The following is a 21,590-nucleotide window of genomic DNA, read 5'->3' as shown; positions in this document are numbered from 1 at the left end:
AAAAAAAAAAAAAAAAAATAGTACTAGAGCCCAGGGTTTAGCTCAGTGGCACCACACCTGCCTTGCAAGCGCAAGGTCCTGAGTTTGACCCCAGGTACTGGGAGTGGTGCTAACACACTTGTCACTTTGAAATTTTTTATCATTATTTTTTGAGATAATGTATTGCTATGCTGTTCAGGTTGGTCTCCAATTCTGGTCTCTACCCCAGATAGCTGGGACTAGAGGCATGTGCCACCAGGCCAAGCTGCTGTCATGTTTTAACTACCTGTTTTGCATCTCCAAAATTACTTTTCTCTAAGCTTATTTGACACAACCAAACCCCACAGTTATTCTCAGAAAAACACTTATTCTCAGAAAAAAGATATTTATAATTGGCAATGCAGGCATCAAGTTTTAATAGGAGCCATTGACATAAGAGCAAATGATTTAAAGAACAATGTTTATTTTCTATCACCCCAATTAAATGCTTCATAAAAGCAGGGATTTGTGTGTGTGTGTGTGTGTGTGTGTTTTTCAATGATATATTCTCAGTATGAAAACAATGCTTGAAATGTAGCATTTGCTTGATAAATGTTTGTCAAATTATTTTCATTCTGGAAGCTATAGTCAATTACAGTCACCAAAAAGCTACCAACAGATACTACCAGTTGACTGTCCTTGGACCAAAAGTGTTTCTTCTGAATTTAGAGTTTTTCAGATACTAGAATGTTTGCATAGACTTTACCACCTGAGCATCCCTAATCCAAAATTGCAGAATATTCCAAAATCTGAAATCTTTTGGTTACTGTAGAGCTTAAAGTTTTGGATTTTGGAGCAGTTCAGATTTTTGGATTATAGATGCTTGATGTAACTATAATCATTATCTCCAAATAATAATGGGTTCAGTTTTATTCAATCTAATTAAATGTTACCCTTGAAGGTATTTTTCTAAGCTAAATTAATACTTTTTTTTTGGCTTTTAGAAAGTTATTACAATTAATTTATGTAAAATGTCTGACATAGTTCCTGCAATCACAGCTTAATAATGTCAGTGCCTTTGGCTTGCTTCCTCTCTTCAGTAAGTTATCCATGTGAATCAAATTTCTTAAAATATAATACATACATTATTATATAATACCTATAATATAATACATATATTATTGCTTCAGTGATTACTCCTAAAGTATACCACAGATCAAAAAACTGCAAGACAAAGAATAAGCAAGTATCATATAAACTGACACAGGACAGAAGTCAATGAATTCATTATCTTAAATCAGAATGACATCAGGAGGACACAGCTGATAATAATAATAATGGCCTCACTCTATAGGCTGAAAATGGCAACCCAAGGAAGCTGTACAGCTAGTCTGTCATTTTTTCAGGTGTTTAGAAGTGGGGAATAGGAATTAAATGTTCCTCTCTATGCTGTTTCCAATAGCCAAGAGGGAGACTGTGACATTACCTCTATTTCCCTTCTTAAACTCTAAAAAAAGACATGCATCTAAAGAAAAAGGTCGAGAATGGAGGCCTAAGGTAATCTTCCATGTTTCCAAAGCTTTCCACACTTTATCAATACAATGGGCGGGGGACTTCTGGAGATAGAATGCAAAGTCTTCGCACTGAGTTATCTCCTTAGCCCTTTTTCAATTTCTTAGATTTTGAGGTAGGGACGCACCAAGTAGCTAAGTTGTCCAAACTGGGCTAAAACTTGCAATCTTCCTGTCTCAGCCTCCCACAGTGCTGTGATTACAGGTGTGTGCCCCATGCCTGTTTACCAACACAAGTCTTACTACTCTATATTTAAAAACCTACAGTATAAATCTGTAAGAGCTTTCTTTACAGCTGAAGTGATGGGCAAACACCACGCATTCAACAAATATTTCCTGAGTAAGGCTGGGGATTTAGCCCAGTGGTTCCGGTGACTGCCTCGCAAACATAAGGACTTGAGTTCGATCCCCAGTACCAAAAAATTCCTGAATAAATACTGCCTGAACCCCACAGAATTTTAAATATGATGAGAGCAGGGGCTGACTGCATTGGTTACTAATTTTCCACTGCACTTAGGGCAGAGTATAATCTGCAGAAGCTAGGAAAAACTTCTTTACTTAATGAAGTATCTATGACCAGTAATCATCAAAAAAGGTAAATGGCCTGTGTAAGACTCAACTTTCAACTTATGCCCCATTCTAACACATACTAATGAACCAAGGAAAGGGAGTTTCATGGTGTACAAGTTTCAGTGTGCAGTAAATGCTACTCATAAACATTCAAGATTAAATTTCAAACCAGCCAGGCGTGGTGGCACACTTGGGAGGCTGAGGCATGAGGGTCGCTGTGAGTTGAGACCAGCCTGGGCTACATATTGAGCTCCAGGTCAGTCTCAACTACATAGTGAGACCCTGCATCAAAAAACAAACAAACAAAAAAATTCAAGCCAGTGGCCTGGGATTTAGCTCAGTGGTGCCACCACCTGCCTCGAAAGCACAAGGTCCAGCATTCAATCCTCAGTACAAAAAAAAAAAAAAAAAAAAAAAAAAAAAAATTCAAGCCAGGCATGGTAGTGCACAGCTGAAATCTCAAGATACTCAGGAGGCTGAAGTAGGAGAATCAAAAACTTCAAGACAAGTCAGGCGTGGTGGCGCACTTCTGTAACCCCAGCACTCAAGAGGCTGAGGCAGGAGGATCGCTGTGAGTTCGAGACCAGCCTGGGCTACATAGTGAGTTCCAGGTCAGTCTCAACTACATAGTGAGACCCTCTCTCAACCACCCCTCCAAAAAAACCCAAAACTTCAAGACAAGCCTGGGGAATTTAATGAGGTCCTGTCTCAAAATACAAAAATAAAAAGCCCTGGGGGGCCAGGGATTTAGCTCCATGGTACCATCACCTGCCTCGAAAGCACAAGAACTCGAGCTAGATACCCACTACAAAAAAAAAAAAAAAAAAAGCCCTGGGATTGTTACTTAGCTCTTTGTGAGTTCAATCTCAGTATTGGGGATATATATATATATACGTATATACATATATATATATCAAAAGCCAAATACATGCGAACTTTCTAGTCATCTAACTTTATTCTACACTTTGCCCCCAATATCTTATTTCAAAAAAATGTGTAATATTAGACTCCAAAAACTGAGACTCCAAAACTGATCATAACTGCACAGGATTAAAGCAATAAAATGAATGTCAAGAGGTACTAAAAGTAGTTAAAAGCTATGCCCCAACTAAAGTGAAAGCAAGACATCCTTCAGTTTGGGGGGGGGCGTTTTAAACAAATCTCCCATGGGGAGGGATTTAGCTCAGTGGTTCTACCACCTGCTTCGCAAACACAAGGTCGAGTTTGATCCCCAGTACCATAAACAAACAAACAAACAAATAAATAAAACAAACCTCCCACACTCTCATTAATTGGAGTCAGTAAACCCAAACAAATTTTGTCATTTGTTCTGAAGTATCACTTAAAATCAGTACATAACTGTCAATGAGAGATTTTGCGTAGAACAGTTGCTTCAAAATTAGCATGCAAGGGGGCCAAGGCTTTAGCTCAGTGGCACCAAGCACAAGGACCTGAATTTGATCCCTGGTACCTTCTCCCACCAAAAAAAAATTAGCACACAAGGGGCCAGGGATTTTGCTCAGTGGTGCCTCACCTACCTGGCAAGCACAAGGTCTGGAGTTTGATCCTCTGTACCACAAACACACACACACACACACACACACACACACACACCCCTTGCATGCAAAAATAAAAAATGATTTAAGGACAAACGTTTGCTATCAATACTAAACAGCTGTGTTCTAAAATAGGAAATCATCAACTTCAGGAAGTCAATAATTTTTCAAAGAAAAAGTACATTCTCTGGAGAAAAACCCAGAGTCTTCTACATACTATGCAAATGTTCTACCATACACTGCAACCCTGGCCTGAAAAAAATAAATGCATTCTTATGAAGTATGACAAATATAATTCAGTACAATGTGCCTCTGTAATATACCAACACCTCACAGATAAGAAATTTATCTGATAATCGTAAGAAAAAATACAGAGTGCATAAACGGTCTACAACAGTGACAGGGAAACTTTTAGAACTTTCAGTGATAAAAAATAGCCCACTGTGGCACAAATGCCATAGGTTTGCCGCTACTGGTCTACAATTTTTAGAAACACCATGAAGTTCAAATGTGTGAACTAAAAGCTCATTATTAAAAAAATAAAATAAAATAAAAGCTCATTGTTTTATTAAGGACCTCATTCAGAAGTTAATGATTTTACTCAAAGGTATTGTTATTCACACTTTTACCAATATTAGCAATATTAAGTATGAATCTGCAACTTAAATAGTCATAGGTCATGATTTCTATGGTCATGTTTCTGAGGTTCAAAATATCCTTATATAAGTCAAATAAGCTTTGTTACCTGGTTTCCCATCTTACAATTTAAAAATTGAAATTAAGCGGGGAGGGATTTAGACTAGAAACACTAACAAATCCAATAGCAATGAATATCTTCAGATCCTACAGTACCATTTTTGTTCTGAAAGGAACACAATTTAAGACAAATAGGGCAGGACTAGAGCAGGAAGTATGAAACTCTGGAACTTAGCAGAAAATAAGACCACTAAGATATTCCAACAGGCCAAAATTAGGAAAACTCAAACATTAAAAAGAACAGTAAGAGGGGCAGACTGAAATACAGTGAATACATAAAAATCCTGAGTTTCAATTTTAAGAGTATATAGAAGGCAAAAAACATGATAAATAACACCAAAGGATATAAACAATCAACATTTGTGTAGAGCCGGGCATGGTGGCGCACACCTATAATCCCAGCACTCGGGAGGCTGAGGAAGGAAGATCGCTGTGAGTTTGAGACCAGCCTGGGCTACATAATGAGTTCCAGGTCAGTCTCAAACTACATAGCGAGACCCTGTCTCAAAAAACAAACAAAAAAACAAAAAATTTGTGTTAAACTCTACATAATACAACATACAGCTTATTTAGCAAATTGCACCGGAAAAAAGAAAAACAAAAGGGGATACAGAAATTAAGAGTGTACACATGCCTATTATCCCAGCTACTCAGGAGGCTGAGGCAGGAGGATTGCAGGCTGGAGTCCAGCGTTGCAGTTTGTGTTTAGATATCCCTCAAAAGCCTCATGCAGTCATAGGACTTTCTCAGAGGTGGCTGAATCTAGAGTACATAATGCTGGGATTAAGGGCCTGTGATTACCTAACCAGTACACTGATTATTAGTGCACTGACCTAATCTTGTTAGTCTGCATAAAATAAAAGAGGCAAGAGGTTAAGGTCCCTTGCTGCTTTACTACCACAAAGTGTTGTTGCCCCTCTGCCACCCTGTCTTGAAATTAGCCAATTATTGACCGAAACCTCTACAAACCCTGAGCTAAAGAAACTTTTCCTCCTTTCACTTTGGGTGTTTGGTATTTTATATCAGCAATGAGAGAAAAGTAACTAAGACCACCGAGCCTGTGCAATTAGTAAGATCCTGTCTCCAAATATAATAAAAAAGGGTGGGGGGCTGGGGATTCAGCTTAGTGGTTCTGGCACCTGCCTCGCAAGCACAAGGACCCGAGTTTGATACCTGGTACCAAAAAAAAAAAGGGGGGGTGTGTAACAGTAGTAGAGCGGCGCTGGGTTTGATCCCCAGTACCAAAAAAAGAAGGGAGGGACACAGAAAAACTTAAGAGATACAGGAACCAAATGTAATTAATGGATCTTATTTAAATGCTGCTTAAACAAATCACAGTAAAATGGCAGTTAAACAATCAGTTATCTGATTTGGTACCAAAAAAAAATTACTATCAAATTTTATATCTGATAATGAAAAAGTCTTTGAGACAGAAACACAAATGAGATTTAAAAATAAGAAAACATAAAAGGAGAAGGCCGGGAATGGTGGCGCACACCTGTAATCCCAGCACTCAGCGGGTGGGAGGAGGCTGAGACAGAAGAATCGCTGTGAGTTCGAGACCAGCCTGGACTACATAGTGAGTTCCAGGGCAGTCTCAACTACATAGTGAGACCATGTCTCAAAAAACAAAAAAAAAGAGAGAGAGAGAAGAATAAGGACACTGACACTTGGTCCCAAGCAACAAGGAAGACCATTATAATTGACTAGCTACAATTTAACTGTGTTAGAGTAATCATTTTATGTATGTAATATACAGCCCCATACAAACAGCTTTTTTTTTTTTTTTGGTATTGGGGATCAAATCTAGGACCTTGTGCTCATGAGGCAGGAGGTGGCATGGCTGAGCTAAATCCCTGCCCCCACTTTTTGGAAGACAGGGTCTCACTATAGTTCAGGCTGATCTTGAAGTGACTATGTAGCCCAGGATTGCCTCTAACTCACAGTGATTCTCCTGCCTCAGCCTCCCAAGTACTAAGATTACAGGCGTGTGTCACCATGCCGAGCCACAAATCAGCTTTTAAAGGAACCAGTGTGTTATAATATAAAATATGTCTCAGTCGGGCGTGGTGGCACACGCCTGTAATCCTAACACTTGGGGGGCTGAGGCAGGAGGATTGCTGTGAGTTCGAGGCAAGCCTGGGCTACATAGTGAGTTTCAGCTCAGTCTCAACTATATGGTGAGACCCTGTCTCAAAAAACCAACCAAAAAAAAAAAATAATAATAATAATAACCATGTCTCATGCTCATAACCACCATCAGTCATCAAGAATAAATTCTTATGTTCTATGGATACAACTTAAGATAACCACATGTCCAAATAACAAAATATGATGCAATGAAGTTAATATTTACTAAGAAAAAATAGTCAAGACTTTCTTTTTTTCTGGTACTGGAGAATGAACCCAGGACCTTCACGTTTAGCTGCACTTCCAGCCCTTCCTATTGTTTTCACTTTGAGACAGGGTCTCCCTTAGTCACTAAATTACCCAGGATGAGCTCAAACTTGGGATCCTCTTCTCAGCCTTTCGGAGTGCAGAGAACAAAAGCATATGCTAACACACCTGACTAATCACTACATTTTAAGTGGAAAATGACAAGGTGTGTGTGCACATGCATACATGTGCCTGTGTGTGTGGAAGAGGCATAAAGAGATTTATTAGGCAGAAATTTAAAAGTACACAGGGAAATAGAGTATGAGCCCTTGAGAGGGACGTGCTACAATTTGGAGCTGAGAATATTTATGTATTTCTAGCAGTAGAAATCCATGGAATTTGTGAATCTACAGAAGTTCTGTCTTGGTCTTGGTTCACCCACGGATAACAGCCCATTTTACAGATGAAAGGCACGAGCCCCAGTAATATTATTTTTTGAGTGATCTAAAATGTTCTGCCTAGGCCGGATGTGGTGGCACATACCTGTAATCCCAGCACTCAGGAGGCTGAGGCAGGAGGATCACTGTGAGTTCAAGACCAGCCTGGGCTACATAGTCTCAACTACATAGTGAGACCCTGTCTCAAAAACAAAAAACACAAAAAAAAATAAAAATAAAAAATAAAATTTCTGCCTAAAAACATTCTTTAAACTCTCTCAATTTGTTTTTCTCTCTCTTTTTTTTTTTTTTTTTTTTTTGGTACCAGAGATAGAACTCGGGACCTTACACTTGTGAGGCAGGTGGCAGCACCACTGAAATAAATCCCTTGCCCTCTCAAATATGTTTCTTCATCTTAAGATCAGGTTTCTGCCGTTCATTAACTATGCTCATTTATGATTTTTTTTAAAAGTACAATTATTTAGTTATGATTTTCCTTGTTTTTTCTACGTATCTTTTTGCTTCTATCCTCCCCATTTCCCTGAGACTTTAATCCTTATTTTGTTGCTTAAACACACTTGCTTTACCAACCTCCATACACATACCAAGCCTAACTATACTTGCTCAAAGATAACTGTCAATTTTTAAAACATAGAAACAAGATAGTAACAAATATAAGCCTGAATACCTTCCCAATGGCCCCAGATAACTTCAAACTAATTTATATTCATAGTCTAAAATAGTATGCAGTTACAAAATTATTAAAATACAGAACCATAAAAAGTTCAATAACTCAAAAAGACATTCAAACTCACATGGACCTTTTTATACATGTTACTAGCTGAATTGTGTTCCCCCAAAATTCAATAAAATCCTGATCCACAGAACCAGATCTTTAAAGAGTGCTAAGCCATAATCTAGTACAACTAGTGTTCTTATACAAGAGGTAATCTGGACACACAGGAGCTATCAAGGATGACATCAACAGAGAAAAGACCACGTGAGGTTGGCTTTCTGCAAACTAGGGAAGGAGGCTTCAAAAGGAAGTCAATCTGCCAACACCTTGATCCTGGACCCCTTCCAGAACTGTGAGAAAATAAATTTCTGTTGTTTAAGCCACTCAGTGTATGGTACTTTATTATGGTAGAACTAGGAGACTAATACACATGTAAACAAGATTTGGGAAACGAAATAACTGTGTTATTTGGTGACAAAGCTACAGGGTTCAAGTTTTAATAAAGGCTGCTTATCAATTTTTTAATTTATTAGGACTCTCTCCCTCCTGCATGTCAGTTGTAAAGCTGTGAAGTGGGACAGAACCATGCAGGAGTGTAAGGAGGTCATTCTGGCAAAGACCAGCCCTGCCTGGGGGCCAAAGGCCAGTGCAGGTTATCAACACTCAGCTGAATGAGAAGGACCTGGCATGTGATGCTGGAGCTCCAGTGGGATGGTGATTCTACACTACAAGAGAGAAGCCCAGCACAAGGAGCCAGAATCTGAACAGGTGAGGAAGCAGGAGAAGAATTACATATAGGAAGGACTCATCAAATAAATGTTAAGCATAATGGAACCCAGGTCATGGTGTGAGAAAGTAATTAGAAATACGTAGAGAGAAAACTATAATGAACTCTATGCTTTTGTAAAAACAAATACAGACATGATGGGCTGGGGATTTAGCTCAGTGGTTCTGCAGTCTGCCTTGCAAGCACAAGGACCCGAGTTCGATCCCCAGTACCAAAAAAAAAAAAAAAAAAGTAAATACAGACATGATTACATCTATGTATCTCCACACATATACAGATATTCCCTAGCACTGAGTACTGTGGGACAACTCTAATAGCAATAAACATAACTAGTACACAGAGCTTGACTTCTAAATAAGAACTAGAGCTCCTCAGAAAAATGGCTTATTCCAGGGCTAGAGGAGAGAGTATGTAAGATCAATTTAAATCACCTTACTGTCTCAGAAAGAATATACTCAGAGAACACAGGAGCCACCTTGAATGAGCACGCACTGACCACATCAGCCAATGTGAGCAATGAAACAAATAGTAGGGATTACAATCCACTAGAAAAAATAGAGAACCATAATATATACAAATGTAAACCAATAGGTCTGATGGGAACAGAATATTTATATAATTTCAAAGAATCTCCTCCAAAATAGTTACTAACAACAAAGTTAAAAAAAACCAAAGCTGTGCATGGTGGTGCACACCTGTAATTCCAGCACTCGGGAGGCTGAGGCAGGAGGATCACTGTGAGTTCAAGACCAGCCTGGGCTACATAGTGAGTTCCAGGTCAGTCTCAACTACATAGTGAGACCCTATCTCAAACAAACAAACAAACAAACAAACAAAACCAAACCAGGTGTGGTGGTAGCACACTTCCATAATCTCAGTGCTCCAAACAAACAAAACCAAACCAGGTGTGGTGGTAGCACACTTCCATAATCTCAGTGCTCCGAAAGCTGAGGCAAGAGGACTGCCCTTGAGTTCAAGGCCAGGCTGGGCTACATAATAAGTGCAAGGCCAACCTGAACAATTTAGCAAGAAGACCCTGTTTCAAAACCACCACCATCCAGGGGCTGGAGATTTAGCTCAGTGGTTCCACTGCCTGCCTCACAAGCGCAAGGTCCTTCGTTTGATCCTCAGTACAAAAAACAAAACAAAACAAAACCCACTACCACCCAAAAGTTAAAAGAAAAGTTTTTATAGTGAAGCCTGGCAGACACCACCTTAATCAAATGATCAAAAATGGACATCACTGGTCTGGGGATTTGGCTCAGTGGTTCCGCTGCCTGCCTTGGAAGCACAAGGGCCTGAGTTTGATCCCCAGTACAACAACAACAACAATCATCATCAATGATAAGAGAAATAAAAATTATGCGCCATAGAGATAATGATTTGAGGTAAATGGACTTCTCCATCTCAGAGCTAGGTTTTAATAAATCCTTTACCTTTTAATCAAAAAAGCTTTTAAAGGTACCACCCAATAAGAAACAATCACACAAAACAACTTCAATACTGTGGTACTTCTGCCCAAGATCATAACTTCAATCTCATCAGAACAAAACATCAAATTTAGAACATTCTACAAAACAACTGGCCTGTAATATTCAGTGCTGTGTAGGTCATGAAACCCATACTGAGGGAGAACAAAGAGATACAACAACTACATACTGTGTGGTAATTCTGAACTGGATTCTTCTGCTTAAAAACAACAAAAATAAAAACAGTATGAGGATTAGATAGAGAAGCAACATACCAAAATTTCTTGATTTTAGGATAGTTATGTAGGAGGAGAATATCCTTGTTTGCAGAAAATAAACACTGAAATGTTGGAGGGTGCTATGGCATCAGTTCAGCAACTTAATTCTCAAACTGCTGAGTACAAAAATGAAAGTTGCCCTCTTGGGCTACATAAAGGTTGCAAACATGTCTATAGAGGCTAGGCCAGGAAATAAAGTAAATGAAATGAGCCAAGTGTAAAGTAGGAACTGAAGTCCCTAACACACCACTTATTATAGAGACGCAAGCTAAGAATGGCCAGATCATTTAATTTTTCAATAGAAACCAAAGACCCAGACTCTGTGAAATTTCTCAATTTTTTAAATACTCCAGAGAGCCAAACAAAATATGTCTGTCAGCTAAGTTTGAACCACAGCTGCCTCTGGCCCAGAGACATGTTTCTCAAACTGAGGCCTAGGGATAAAAAGAACCCACATGATATATACATGGAACATATTCTTAGAGCCACAGACATATCCCAAGGGTTTGCTCTGGAATTTTCTGGGGGAGGGGAATGCATATTTTAAAATGCTATACTTTGGAATATAATGCACATTTCACATAATTTTTAAAAACTCTGTATTCGAAAGTAATATCAAGCTCACAGAAAAGCTACAACAGCCAGGCATGATGGTACATGCCTGATATTCCAGCACTTAGGAAGCTGAGGCAGGAGGATCACCATGAGTTCAAGGTCATCATAGGCACAGTGAATTCAAGGCCAGCCTTAACTACACAGTGAGACTGTCTCAAAAAAGGAAGGAAGGGAGGAAAGGAAGGGAGGGAGGGAGGGAGGGAAGGAAGGGTGACCTAAGCTTCAATAACAAGAACAGCACCAAAGATATATTTACAACTTTTCACCAAATTCACCTACTGTTAATACTGACCCATTTGTCTTACCTGCACACATGCTCATAGCTGCTTTGTAAGTGTATATATGCAAGTACACATATTAAACACATATATATTTTTCTGAACCATCTGAGTAAGCTATATACCTCATTTCTTTTTTCCTATTCAGTGTGTATTAAAAAAAATACTCTTACGTAATCTTCGAATAGTATCAATGTCAGTAAACACTACAATTTGTTTTTCTCTAATACATGATACTGTCTAGATCAGGAACTGTATTTATTTAGTTCTATCTCTTCAGCCTCTTTTAAATCTAGAACATTCCCGGGCCGGGTATTTAGCTCAATGGTTCTGCTGCCTGCCTCGCAAGTGCAAGGATCAAGTTTGATCCCCTGTACCAAAAAAAAAAAAAAAAAATCAAGAAAAAAAAAAAAAAAAAATCTAGAACATTCCCACACCTTTGTCTTTATAATATTAGCATTAAAAAATACAGCCCACCCCCCCCCGTTCTGCTGCCTGCAAGGATAAGGTCCCTAGTACCAAAAACAAACAAACAAACAAAAACAAAACAAAAAACAGCTCCCCTACGTTTGAAATAAGATGTTCCCTATGTGAGTTCAGTTGCCTCATGATTAGATTCAGGCTATGTATTCATGGCTTGAAAACAATGTAAGTGATGTGTCCTCAAGGCACCACATCCAGAGGCTACATGTCTATTGCTGACACTTGTTTTGATCATGCACTCAAGATGTTGTATGATTTCCTCACTGCACAGGGTACTTTTCTCCCTTGCAGCCAATATGGAAAAATGCATCAAAGTTTAAAACCATAAGACATCCTGCTTCTCCTTAAATACCTTCCTAGAATTTAGCATCTAAACTGGGGGCGGGGGGAGTCACACACTTGTAATCCCAGCACTTGAGAGACTGAGGTTCAAGGCCAGCCTAGGCTACATAGGGAGTTCAAGGTCAGTCAGAATTACATATTGAGACCCAGTCTCAAACAAAGCAAAACAAAACCAGAAATGAAGAAAGAAAAAAACAAAAAAAAAAGAATTCAGCATCTATTGATGATTCCTGTCTGAATCAATTCTTATTATGGTTGCAAAATAACCGTATGAAATATTCATATGAATAACCATATAAATTTCAAAGTCAGACTTCAGCTATTGGTTATCCCCCTAGATCCCTTAGGTATAAGAGCTCATTGCTAGGGATTTAACTCAGTGGTTTCACCGCCTGCCTTGCAAGTGCAAGGTCCTGAGTTCGATCCCCAGTACAGAAAAAAAGTGAATTTAAGTGCTCAGTTTCTGCTTTAGGTGTACTATAGATAATGCTTGAATGTACAAGTCTAGAATAACTAAGGCATCTTCCACAAGAAAAAAAAAACATATCTGATACAAGCCTTAAAGACTGATATTAACTAATAATTATTAACTTAAAGACTACTATTAACTGATATATTAACTGATTTTTTCATATTAGAATTGAACCCAGGGCCTCACACATACTAGGAAAGCATTCCACCACTGAGCCACATCCCTAAGCCATTTAAAAAAAAATTTTTTTTTTTGCTATTTGGGGACAAGATCTTGCTAAGTTGCCTAGCCTAGCCTCAAATCTGTAATCTCCCTCAACCTTCCAAGTAGCTAAAATTATAGGCATCTACTAACGTGCCTAGTTAAAAGTACACAGATTTTAAAAAGCTATTATATAAGTGGGAAATCAGTCTAGACACAGATTAATACCATTAGAAAAAGTAAAAGAATAACATGGTAAATTCTCTTTCAAATCAAAGATTCCTTTGGCAAAGTATCATGCCTTATACTCTCAATCTTATAAAATCACATTGTATCACACTGAGTTTGCCTGAGTTATACTAATTCTAGAACTATAGATGTATGTTGCTGCTATTGATATTAACTGTATTGCAATCATTATATTTAGGTTCTTAAAACTTTTCAAAGACATGGCACACAATTGTAATTTCTTCTTGACTGCTTATCTACACCTTCATATCTAAGTCAATCTTCCCACCTACTCTCTCAAAGATACAGACCAAGGGTTGGGGATGTAGCTCAGTAGCTCAGCAGCACAGCACCTGCCTGGCAAGCACAAGGTCCTGAGTTTGATCCAAAAAAAAAAAGGTTAGGGACGGCCACTAAAAATGTTTCTTTCATCTATCTGTGGTCCTCAGAAATAAATTTTATACAGTGCTCTAAAGGAGACATATATAACTGAAATTATAAGTTTCACAAAGCACTGTATTTTAATACGTATTGGTCTTTATCACTTTATTAACTGATTTCAAAATCCATCAATAAAAGCCAGACATGGTATGCAGCATTCAGGAGGCTAAGGTAGGAGAATCACCTTGAGTTTGAGGCCAGCACAGGCTGCACTGGTGAGTTGAAGAACAGGCTGGACTACATAGTGAGACCCTACATAGTGAGAAACCAAAAATAATATATCAATAAATTGTGCATATAACTTGCATTTGAGAACATTACCCTAGAACCTGGCACGAAAATCTTTATTAGATTCCCAGGAAAGCTGGAAATATTTTCACTCATTTCAAGTGAAATTAGAAAAATAAGAACTTTGGAGCCAGGTCAATAGCACTGCGCCTGCCTCAAAAGAGCAAGGCCCTGAGTTCAACTCCCAGTACCAGAAAAAAAAAAAAAAAAAGAAAGAAAGAAACAAGAAAAATAATTAATTTAAAAATATTCTGAGGTTATAACTTTTTGATCTTCCAATGTCATTTCCTTTATAAAATTGAAAGTGTATCAAAGTGAAGGTTAAATTGCCAATGATACATTCATCCACTAATTTTTTTTACTGGATCGTGAAATCTCCATTGTGTGATTTCAAAGGCACTTGAGAGTTTCAGTCTTTAACACATCTATAACTTGGAAAATTATCAGGGAAATAAGTACATAATTTTAAGATTTGTAATAATTTCTTCTTCCGTATGACTATTTTAAAAAAGATATTTGGGGATTAGTGCTGTTAGGAATGCTCCTAGTAAGTCTTCAAGGATGAATACCTTTGGGCTGGGAATGGAAGGAAACAAAGACATTTTTGGAAAGGAAACCATATTTGAGTTGGGCCTTAAAAGGTAGAGAGAATAGTCACAGGGATGAAAAGATGAAGTCTGGACAAGAAATAGGTCATTTTAACCAAAACATGTTAAGACAACAGAGTTAACAGAGGACTTGAGTTTGAGGGTAAGGTATTTGAATTTATTTAGTCATTTAGGCGATGAATGTTGATCTAAAAGAATGAAAAGGCACAATCCAAGCACAGTTTAGGAAGATGTGAGGGCCCTGTACAAAATAAACTGGACAGGTAGAGATTCTTGAGGTTATGCAATAGTCCAGGTATGGCATAATAAGTGTTTGAATTATGGTGGTAGAAAAGAAAAAAAAGGAAGAGAAAAGGTGACAAGAATTGACAAGTCTAAAAGAGATTTTGACAAAAATAATTGTGACATGTAGGCAGAAAAGGCAGGGACTCAAATATAGTTCTCAGATATTACAGCTAAGTGAGCAGTATTTTATGTAAAACAAAGTTAATACAAATATAACTTACTGTGGCATTTATAAAATGGTCAATCACCTAACATGACCCTATAATTTCAAAAGCCTCTGCATATATCATTTTAGATTTCTCTAACGTGCACATAAAACAACGTTTTTCTTATCGAAACACACAACAACGAAGGGTATAGCTTGAATTAAATTTTACTTTACAAAATGACTGACATTTTCATAAGGAGAAAAAGTTGAGTTCTCTATCAATAGTGAGTCTAGAAAATCTGGTCATTTAAGGATAAACATTCTATAAGGAAAGAAATTTAATTTAAAAGAGCAGTTCTGATTCAAGTATGATACATTTGATGTATCAGTGCGTTATGAGCAATCACTAAAGGGGCAGGGAAGATGCTGGTCTCCAGAAAAATCTAAACTCAAGCCGGGCATGGTGGCACACACCTATAATCCCAGCACTCGGGAGGCTGAGGCAGGAGGATGGCTGTGAGTTCAAAACGTCTGGGCTACATAGTGAGTTCCAGATCAGTCTCAACTACATAGTGAGACCCTGTCTCAAAAACCCCCTCCCAAAAAAAAAGCTAAATTCAAATTTTTAAAAAAGGTTAGGATTCAATGAAAAACATCAGAATGCAAAATTATATATTTAGTATGGTTTATTTTAACTATTAAAAATAAGTACATCTACATGTTAACATCAGTGGCATACATACAAGCTAGAGAAAAGGTCTTTCTGTCATGGTTTAGATTTGAACCCCTCATTCACCTGGCTCATGTTCTCAAGGTTTAGTTGCTAGGCAATGGAATCATAAGGGCTCTCACTTCAACAAGTGAATTGACCCACTGATGAAATCATAATTTGATGGCAATATTGGGAGGTGACACAATTGGGCGGTGGGCCCAGATAGAGTAGATCATGAGGGTATCACCTTGAGAGCTATAATTCCAAGCTACTTCCTCTCTGGCTCTTTCTCGCTCCTCTCCTGGCTAGTACTGGCTGCCATGAGGTACTGTCTCACTTAAGGCCTACAGCAATGGAACCAGCTGGCCAGACACTGACATCTCTGCAGCCATGAGCCAAAATAAATCTTTTCTTATTTAATTTATTTATGCCAGGCATTTTGTTACAGCAATGGGAAGCTAACACATTTTCTATTCTTTTGGGGTACTATTTTATTATTTAAAATAGTGTGGATACAAACCCCACAAATTAGTCCTCCTTCTAAAACAGAAAATTGGGTTCCAATAACCTTTAAAAAAATAAGCCTTCCCTTAAGCTGTTTCATCTATAAAAGTTCAATTTATTGTCCAACATTAGTACATAGATTTGAAGGTAAAAGCACTTTCCAAACTACAAGGCAATATGTAAAATTAAGGCACTGTAATAGTCAAAAGCAGCTGGACCTATAGAACAAGAGCTAATATACACAGAGAAATGTAAAATAGGGCCAGGAATTTAGCTCAGTGGTGCCTCGTTGCCTGCCTTGAAAGTGCAAGGTCCTGAGTTTGACCCCTGGTGCCAAAAAGAAAAAAAGAAATGTAAAATAGATTTGTGAATCCTCCACAATAAGATAATAATAGTTGGTAAATAAGGCTATTTCCTTACATTTATTAAAAAGTCTTAAGACAGATTTTTTTTTATTAATTTTTTTTTTACTTTTTGAGACAGGGTCTATGTAGTTGAGACTGACCTGGAACTCACTTATGTAGCCCAAACTGGTCTTGAACTCATAGCGATCCTCCTGCCTCAGCCTCCCGAGTGCTGGGATTATAGGCGTGTGCCACCACACCCGGCCAATTTTTTTTAATTTTTGTTTTTGTTTGTTAGGTACCAGGAATCAAACTCAGGACCTTGTACATCAGGTAGGTGCAGAGCCATGAGCTACATCCCCAGCCTGTTGTAGTTTCTTTGTGTCAAGGTCTCCCTCTGTAATTCAGGATGGCCCTGAATCCTTGGACAATCTTCCTGCTTCATTCAGCCTACTGAGTGCTGAGATTACAGGTATGCACACCTCATCCAGCTAAAATACCTTTTTTGGGGGGGTGGTACCAGATCAAACTCAGGACCTTGCACTTTCAAGGCAGGCAGCGATAAACATCTTTAGATACCTATTTAAAATCAGGCAGTAAATTCCTAAAGGGCAAAAAGTATGTCTTTTAGAACAAGTACAGTGCTTGACCACATAAAATGTTAATCCACATATATACTAACAAAAATTCTAGCTATCGCACAGCTGTTGTAGTAACATTTAAAGAGTCTGTATTATGTTTATAATGTAAGACTATCTTAAGCCCTTGGAAACAATAAGAAATTAAAAGTGGGCTGGGCATTTAGCTCATTGGCACCACACCTGCCTTGCAAGGACAAGGTCCTGAGTTCAATCCCCAGTACCAGGGCCAGGCCACATATGTAAACTCAGTGGTACTGCGCCTGCCTAGCAAGCGCAAGGTTCTGAGTCCAATCTCCAGGATTGGGGGTTGGGGGGATCCCCAGTACCAAAAAGAAAGAAAGAAAGACAGACAGACAGACAGACAGGAAGAAAGAAAAAGGAAGAAGAAAAGAAATATTTCATGTGAATAAATATTTAGAGAAAAATCAGCCAGACGTAATGGTTCATGCTAGCAATCCCAACTATTGGGGAAGCTGAGGCAGGAGGGTGGCCTGAGCCCAAGAGTTCCAGGACAGCCTAAGTAATAAAGTGAGATTCAGTCTCAAAAAATAAAATACAATGTAAAAAATAAAAATCACATATAAAGTATTTTCCTTTAAAAATGCAGACTACATTTGTGATGAGAAATTCTAATTCTAATATTGTGATATTTAAAAGACTGCTTTCTTAAAATATTTCACAAATTGATATATACTGCTACAATTTGTTCATACTTATACACTACATCCAACATGTTAAGTTTCTTATAAATACTAACCCTACAGTTTTATTTATTACAATTTTTCTTGGAAAAAATAAGGTTTTGAACTTTAACTTTTGAGGCAGAAAAAATTAAAGCCAACATGGTTAATTAAGTGTATGTTTTCTTTAAAACACATTGACTTAATTACTAGGTTAATTCCAAGATTAAAATCTTAAAACTAAACCTTTATTATGAAAAAAATGATGTTAAAAAAAGACTAAGCATGAAACATACCAAATCCCTTCCTTATAAAAAAATCATTAAGAAAAACTGTATTGATACTTCCTTCCCACATTTGCACAAAGACTTGAGGTTTAAAATAAATACTATGTAGTCCCCAATGCTGGTGCACACCTGTAATCCCAGCACTTGTGAGGCTGAGCAGGGGCAGCGCCACAAGTTTGAGGCCAGCTTGGGCTACATGAGACCTTGTCTCAGAAAAATCAAAATAAAAAAATAAAATACATACAGTGTAGTTGTGTGTGTGTGCTATGATTTGAATGGAACACATCAAAGTAATCTGGAGAAAGTTCCCAAAAAATATTGGCAAAGGACTGCCTTTTTAATCTACCCTAATTCATGTACTAAAAAATAATATAACTAAGAAAAATCCCAAACTACAAGCACTTAAGAGCCAACTTGCCTGAAATTCATCAGCTGCACAGATTAAAAGCATCTTTTAGATGTTTTTATGGAAAACAAAGGTAATACAATAAATAGACAATCACCTAACATTCCTGTCTGATTTCAAAACCCACTACAGTCTTGACATTAGGTATCTTACAAAACACACACAATAGTATTTACCTGAGCTAAAGAATCATTAACCAAGTGCAATATGAATTGTAAGAGTTTTTCTACTTTATAAAATGATTCACCATAGGACTCTTAAATATTAGCTTTTCTAAACTTGTTTACAAAGCTCTCAACTTTTCTGTTTATTAAAAAAATGTACTTTTCTGATGATTTTTCAAGAATCGATTTATATTTAAATGTAGATAATACACAAATGTAGATAATACACACACACACACACACACACACACACACACACACACTTCCTTGAGAAATAAATGCTCTCAATACTTGTTATTCCAGAAGAACTTTAAATGTTTTGAATTCTTGTTTGGTTAAAAAAGTTTAAACATCTACTACAGTACAAGTGCTTGCCTTTATATTAATGGCTCTCTTGATGATAAAATAAAGATCAATGTAACTCTAAGCTCCAGGCTAATGAACTGCAGAGAACAGAAACAAGAGATTTTGGCAAAAGCTGAGTAAAGAACTCTGCTTAAAAGGCTACCAGTAAAATATACCAGCCCTATTCCTCCTCCACTTTCAACCCTTTAAGGTTTCAATTAAGACCGGGCCTAGTTTTACTCTTAAAAGGGGGACAGAAAGAGAAAGCAGAGCTCCTGCTGAGAAGTATCTTCATCAGCAGCAGCTCTACAAATACTGCCAGGAACCATTTCCTTCCCTCTCTGCTGACACAGGTTTCTCTCTATAGAAAGAGGCATATCTCTTCGGTTCCTGATCAACACCATTACCTACAGGAAAGTTTCACTCCATGCTACCCAAAAGATAGCATCAAATGAATTAAAAATAAAAAATAAAAATACAGAATTAGGACCAGCTGTAATGTTCTGTAAAAATAGGATTTATTTAACCAGCTGCAATTTATTTTCATTGTTGAATTTTTTAGTTGGCTAAGAAGGGATGAAGTGTTTTAACAAGGCATATACTGTACATTATTTCAAATGAACTTAAATGAGGTCCAACTGGTAAGACTTTCAAAACACTCAGTGAAAATGAAGCTTCCACAAACTCTCCACAATACCTCAAAACCAACCAGAGAGAAGTACAAATGTGTAGAGATCTGGTCACTCCTACAGACTAAGGACCCAACACCATGCAGAGATTATCACAGCCCCCAAAATCCCCCCGAAGACACACAATTTTTGTCCTAGTAGATGATCTAAAAGTGTACATATAGGGCAAGTATTTCTGTCCATGAGTATATGAACTAGTGAATAAAGCCAGGCATGAGACTGAAAAAGAACCAATGAAAAGTTAATGCCCCTCTAAAAGGAGTTCATGAATGAAACAATTTCACTATGTAAGGAATTATAAGACATCAAAGGTTAGATAATGGACAACAGGTGTCTTTGGGAAGCAAAGAGTAACACTCAGTTGCCGCCTATTTAGGATTTCCACTCTGAAACCAGTAACAATGACTTTTTTTTTCCCTTCCCAAAAAAAGTCAGGACCAAAATTATAGGTCTATTTAATAACCATAATGAGTCCATTGCTCTTTTACTTACTTTTTTATTTTAGACTTTAAAAGTCCATCTAATCCCAACTCTGTGTGGCTAGATTAAAGCATGGCCTTTGGCCAGATCACTCACTGATCTGTGAACATTAACCAGCTAAGAATTTACTATCAAGAAATGCAAAAGAAAGGCATCGTAATACAAGCTACTTCCACATAAAATTCTCAAAATACAAATCCAGCAGCAGGTATCACATAACTGCAGTATCAGCCAAACCAGAAACTGTTTTTCTCACCATTATAAGAGTTGAGCTCAATCTTTACAGTAACCAGATTCCAATGGCCTCAAAGAATAGTAATTCCAGACACAGGTTATAAGGTACTGAATATCAGACTGGAGTTCTGATTCCCCTAGCCAATTACAAATTTTACTACCTTTATTTGGGTGAAAGGGAACACTGAAAAGATACTTCATCCTACTTAATAACCTTTCTTTCCTTTCTCCATTCCACAAAGACAACATATTCCAAAAATGGAGAATCCTTTCTTTCCCGACAGAGGCCCCCTTTCCTATGGATTCTTTGGGCAGGATTACTTCTCCCCAGCATGCACAAGGAGCCAGAAACCACTTCTGCTTTCACTCTTAAAAGAGGGTCCCCCAACACAGATACACCTCTTCCTTTCCTGTACGAGGCTAGTGATGATGCCTCAGTGCTCTGGGTCTCTCCGGACTGCAAAATGTTGAGAGAAGTGGAGGCAGTAAAGGGAAGTTGTCAGTTACTAAGGGATACTTAAAAGTCTCCAAATTTAAAGAGAAGATCGGGGGAGCGGGGTGCCCCCTTCCAGAAGAGGGGTTGGGGGAGGGGTCCCTACCCTAAAAGGGAGCCTCTGCGTGGGGAAGGGCTGCTCCCACCCTGAGAGGTCGGTACGTGGAAAGGAAGAATGCGGGGCACTGGAGAGAACAGATTTGAGTAAGGGGCGTCCAAACACTGTAGGGAATGGGGTGGGGGCGTGAGTGTTATAAGGAGGGTTGTACCAGCTATTAGGGGTCTCTGAGCGGGGACCCCCAGCTTTGGGGAAAGAGGGCCCCGCTAGAAGGGGGCTCTGGGAAGAAAGGAGAGTCTGGCTCGGAGGAGGACTGCGCCTGGGGGAGGGGCTCGGCCCCCCGGAGTCGGCGGCGGGGCGGCCGCCTAGAGGGGAACATGTGCAGAGGAACCGCTGCGCCCCCAGGGGCAGGGTGAAGAGCAGGGCCTGGGTAGCGTGTGGAGGGAACAAGGTTCCCAGCCCCCGCAGGACAGGCTAAACTCCCAACCACACTCACCGAGGCTGCCGGCGAAACCGTCCATCTTGCGGGGAAAGCGCCGGGCTCGGGGCTCAGCGGGGCGGGCACTTCATTCAGCGGACAGAGTGGCCGACGCTAAGCCTGACCCGCTCGCTTTCTACGTCGCCCGGCGCAGCTCCTGACCTCCGCAGCTCGTCCGTCTGTCCCCAGCAG

The 21,590-nt window shown here is 38.7% G+C and overlaps 1 protein-coding gene across 2 annotated transcripts in view; it reads right to left on the bottom strand.

Moving 5' to 3' along the window:
• The window catches only part of Eml4 (EMAP like 4), a 157,980-nt gene extending 136,396 nt beyond the window's left edge, over positions 1-21,584 (bottom strand). For both annotated transcript variants that reach the window (XM_010604928.3, XM_010604929.3), the window contains exon 1: positions 21,417-21,584. In XM_010604928.3, coding sequence (XP_010603230.1) covers positions 21,417-21,441 — 25 coding nt within the window. In that variant the 5' untranslated portion in view covers positions 21,442-21,584. The remainder of the gene's footprint in view (positions 1-21,416) is intronic.
• Between the last annotated feature and the right edge of the window lie 6 nt (positions 21,585-21,590).

The sequence above is a fragment of the Fukomys damarensis genome, unplaced genomic scaffold, assembly GCF_012274545.1.
Source record: "Fukomys damarensis isolate Sample0158 unplaced genomic scaffold, DMR_v1.0_HiC HiC_scaffold_2, whole genome shotgun sequence".
Classification (NCBI taxonomy): domain Eukaryota; kingdom Metazoa; phylum Chordata; class Mammalia; order Rodentia; family Bathyergidae; genus Fukomys; species Fukomys damarensis.
The sequence above is the reverse complement of the archived record's forward strand: the minus strand, read 5'-3'. Positions and strand labels throughout refer to the sequence as shown.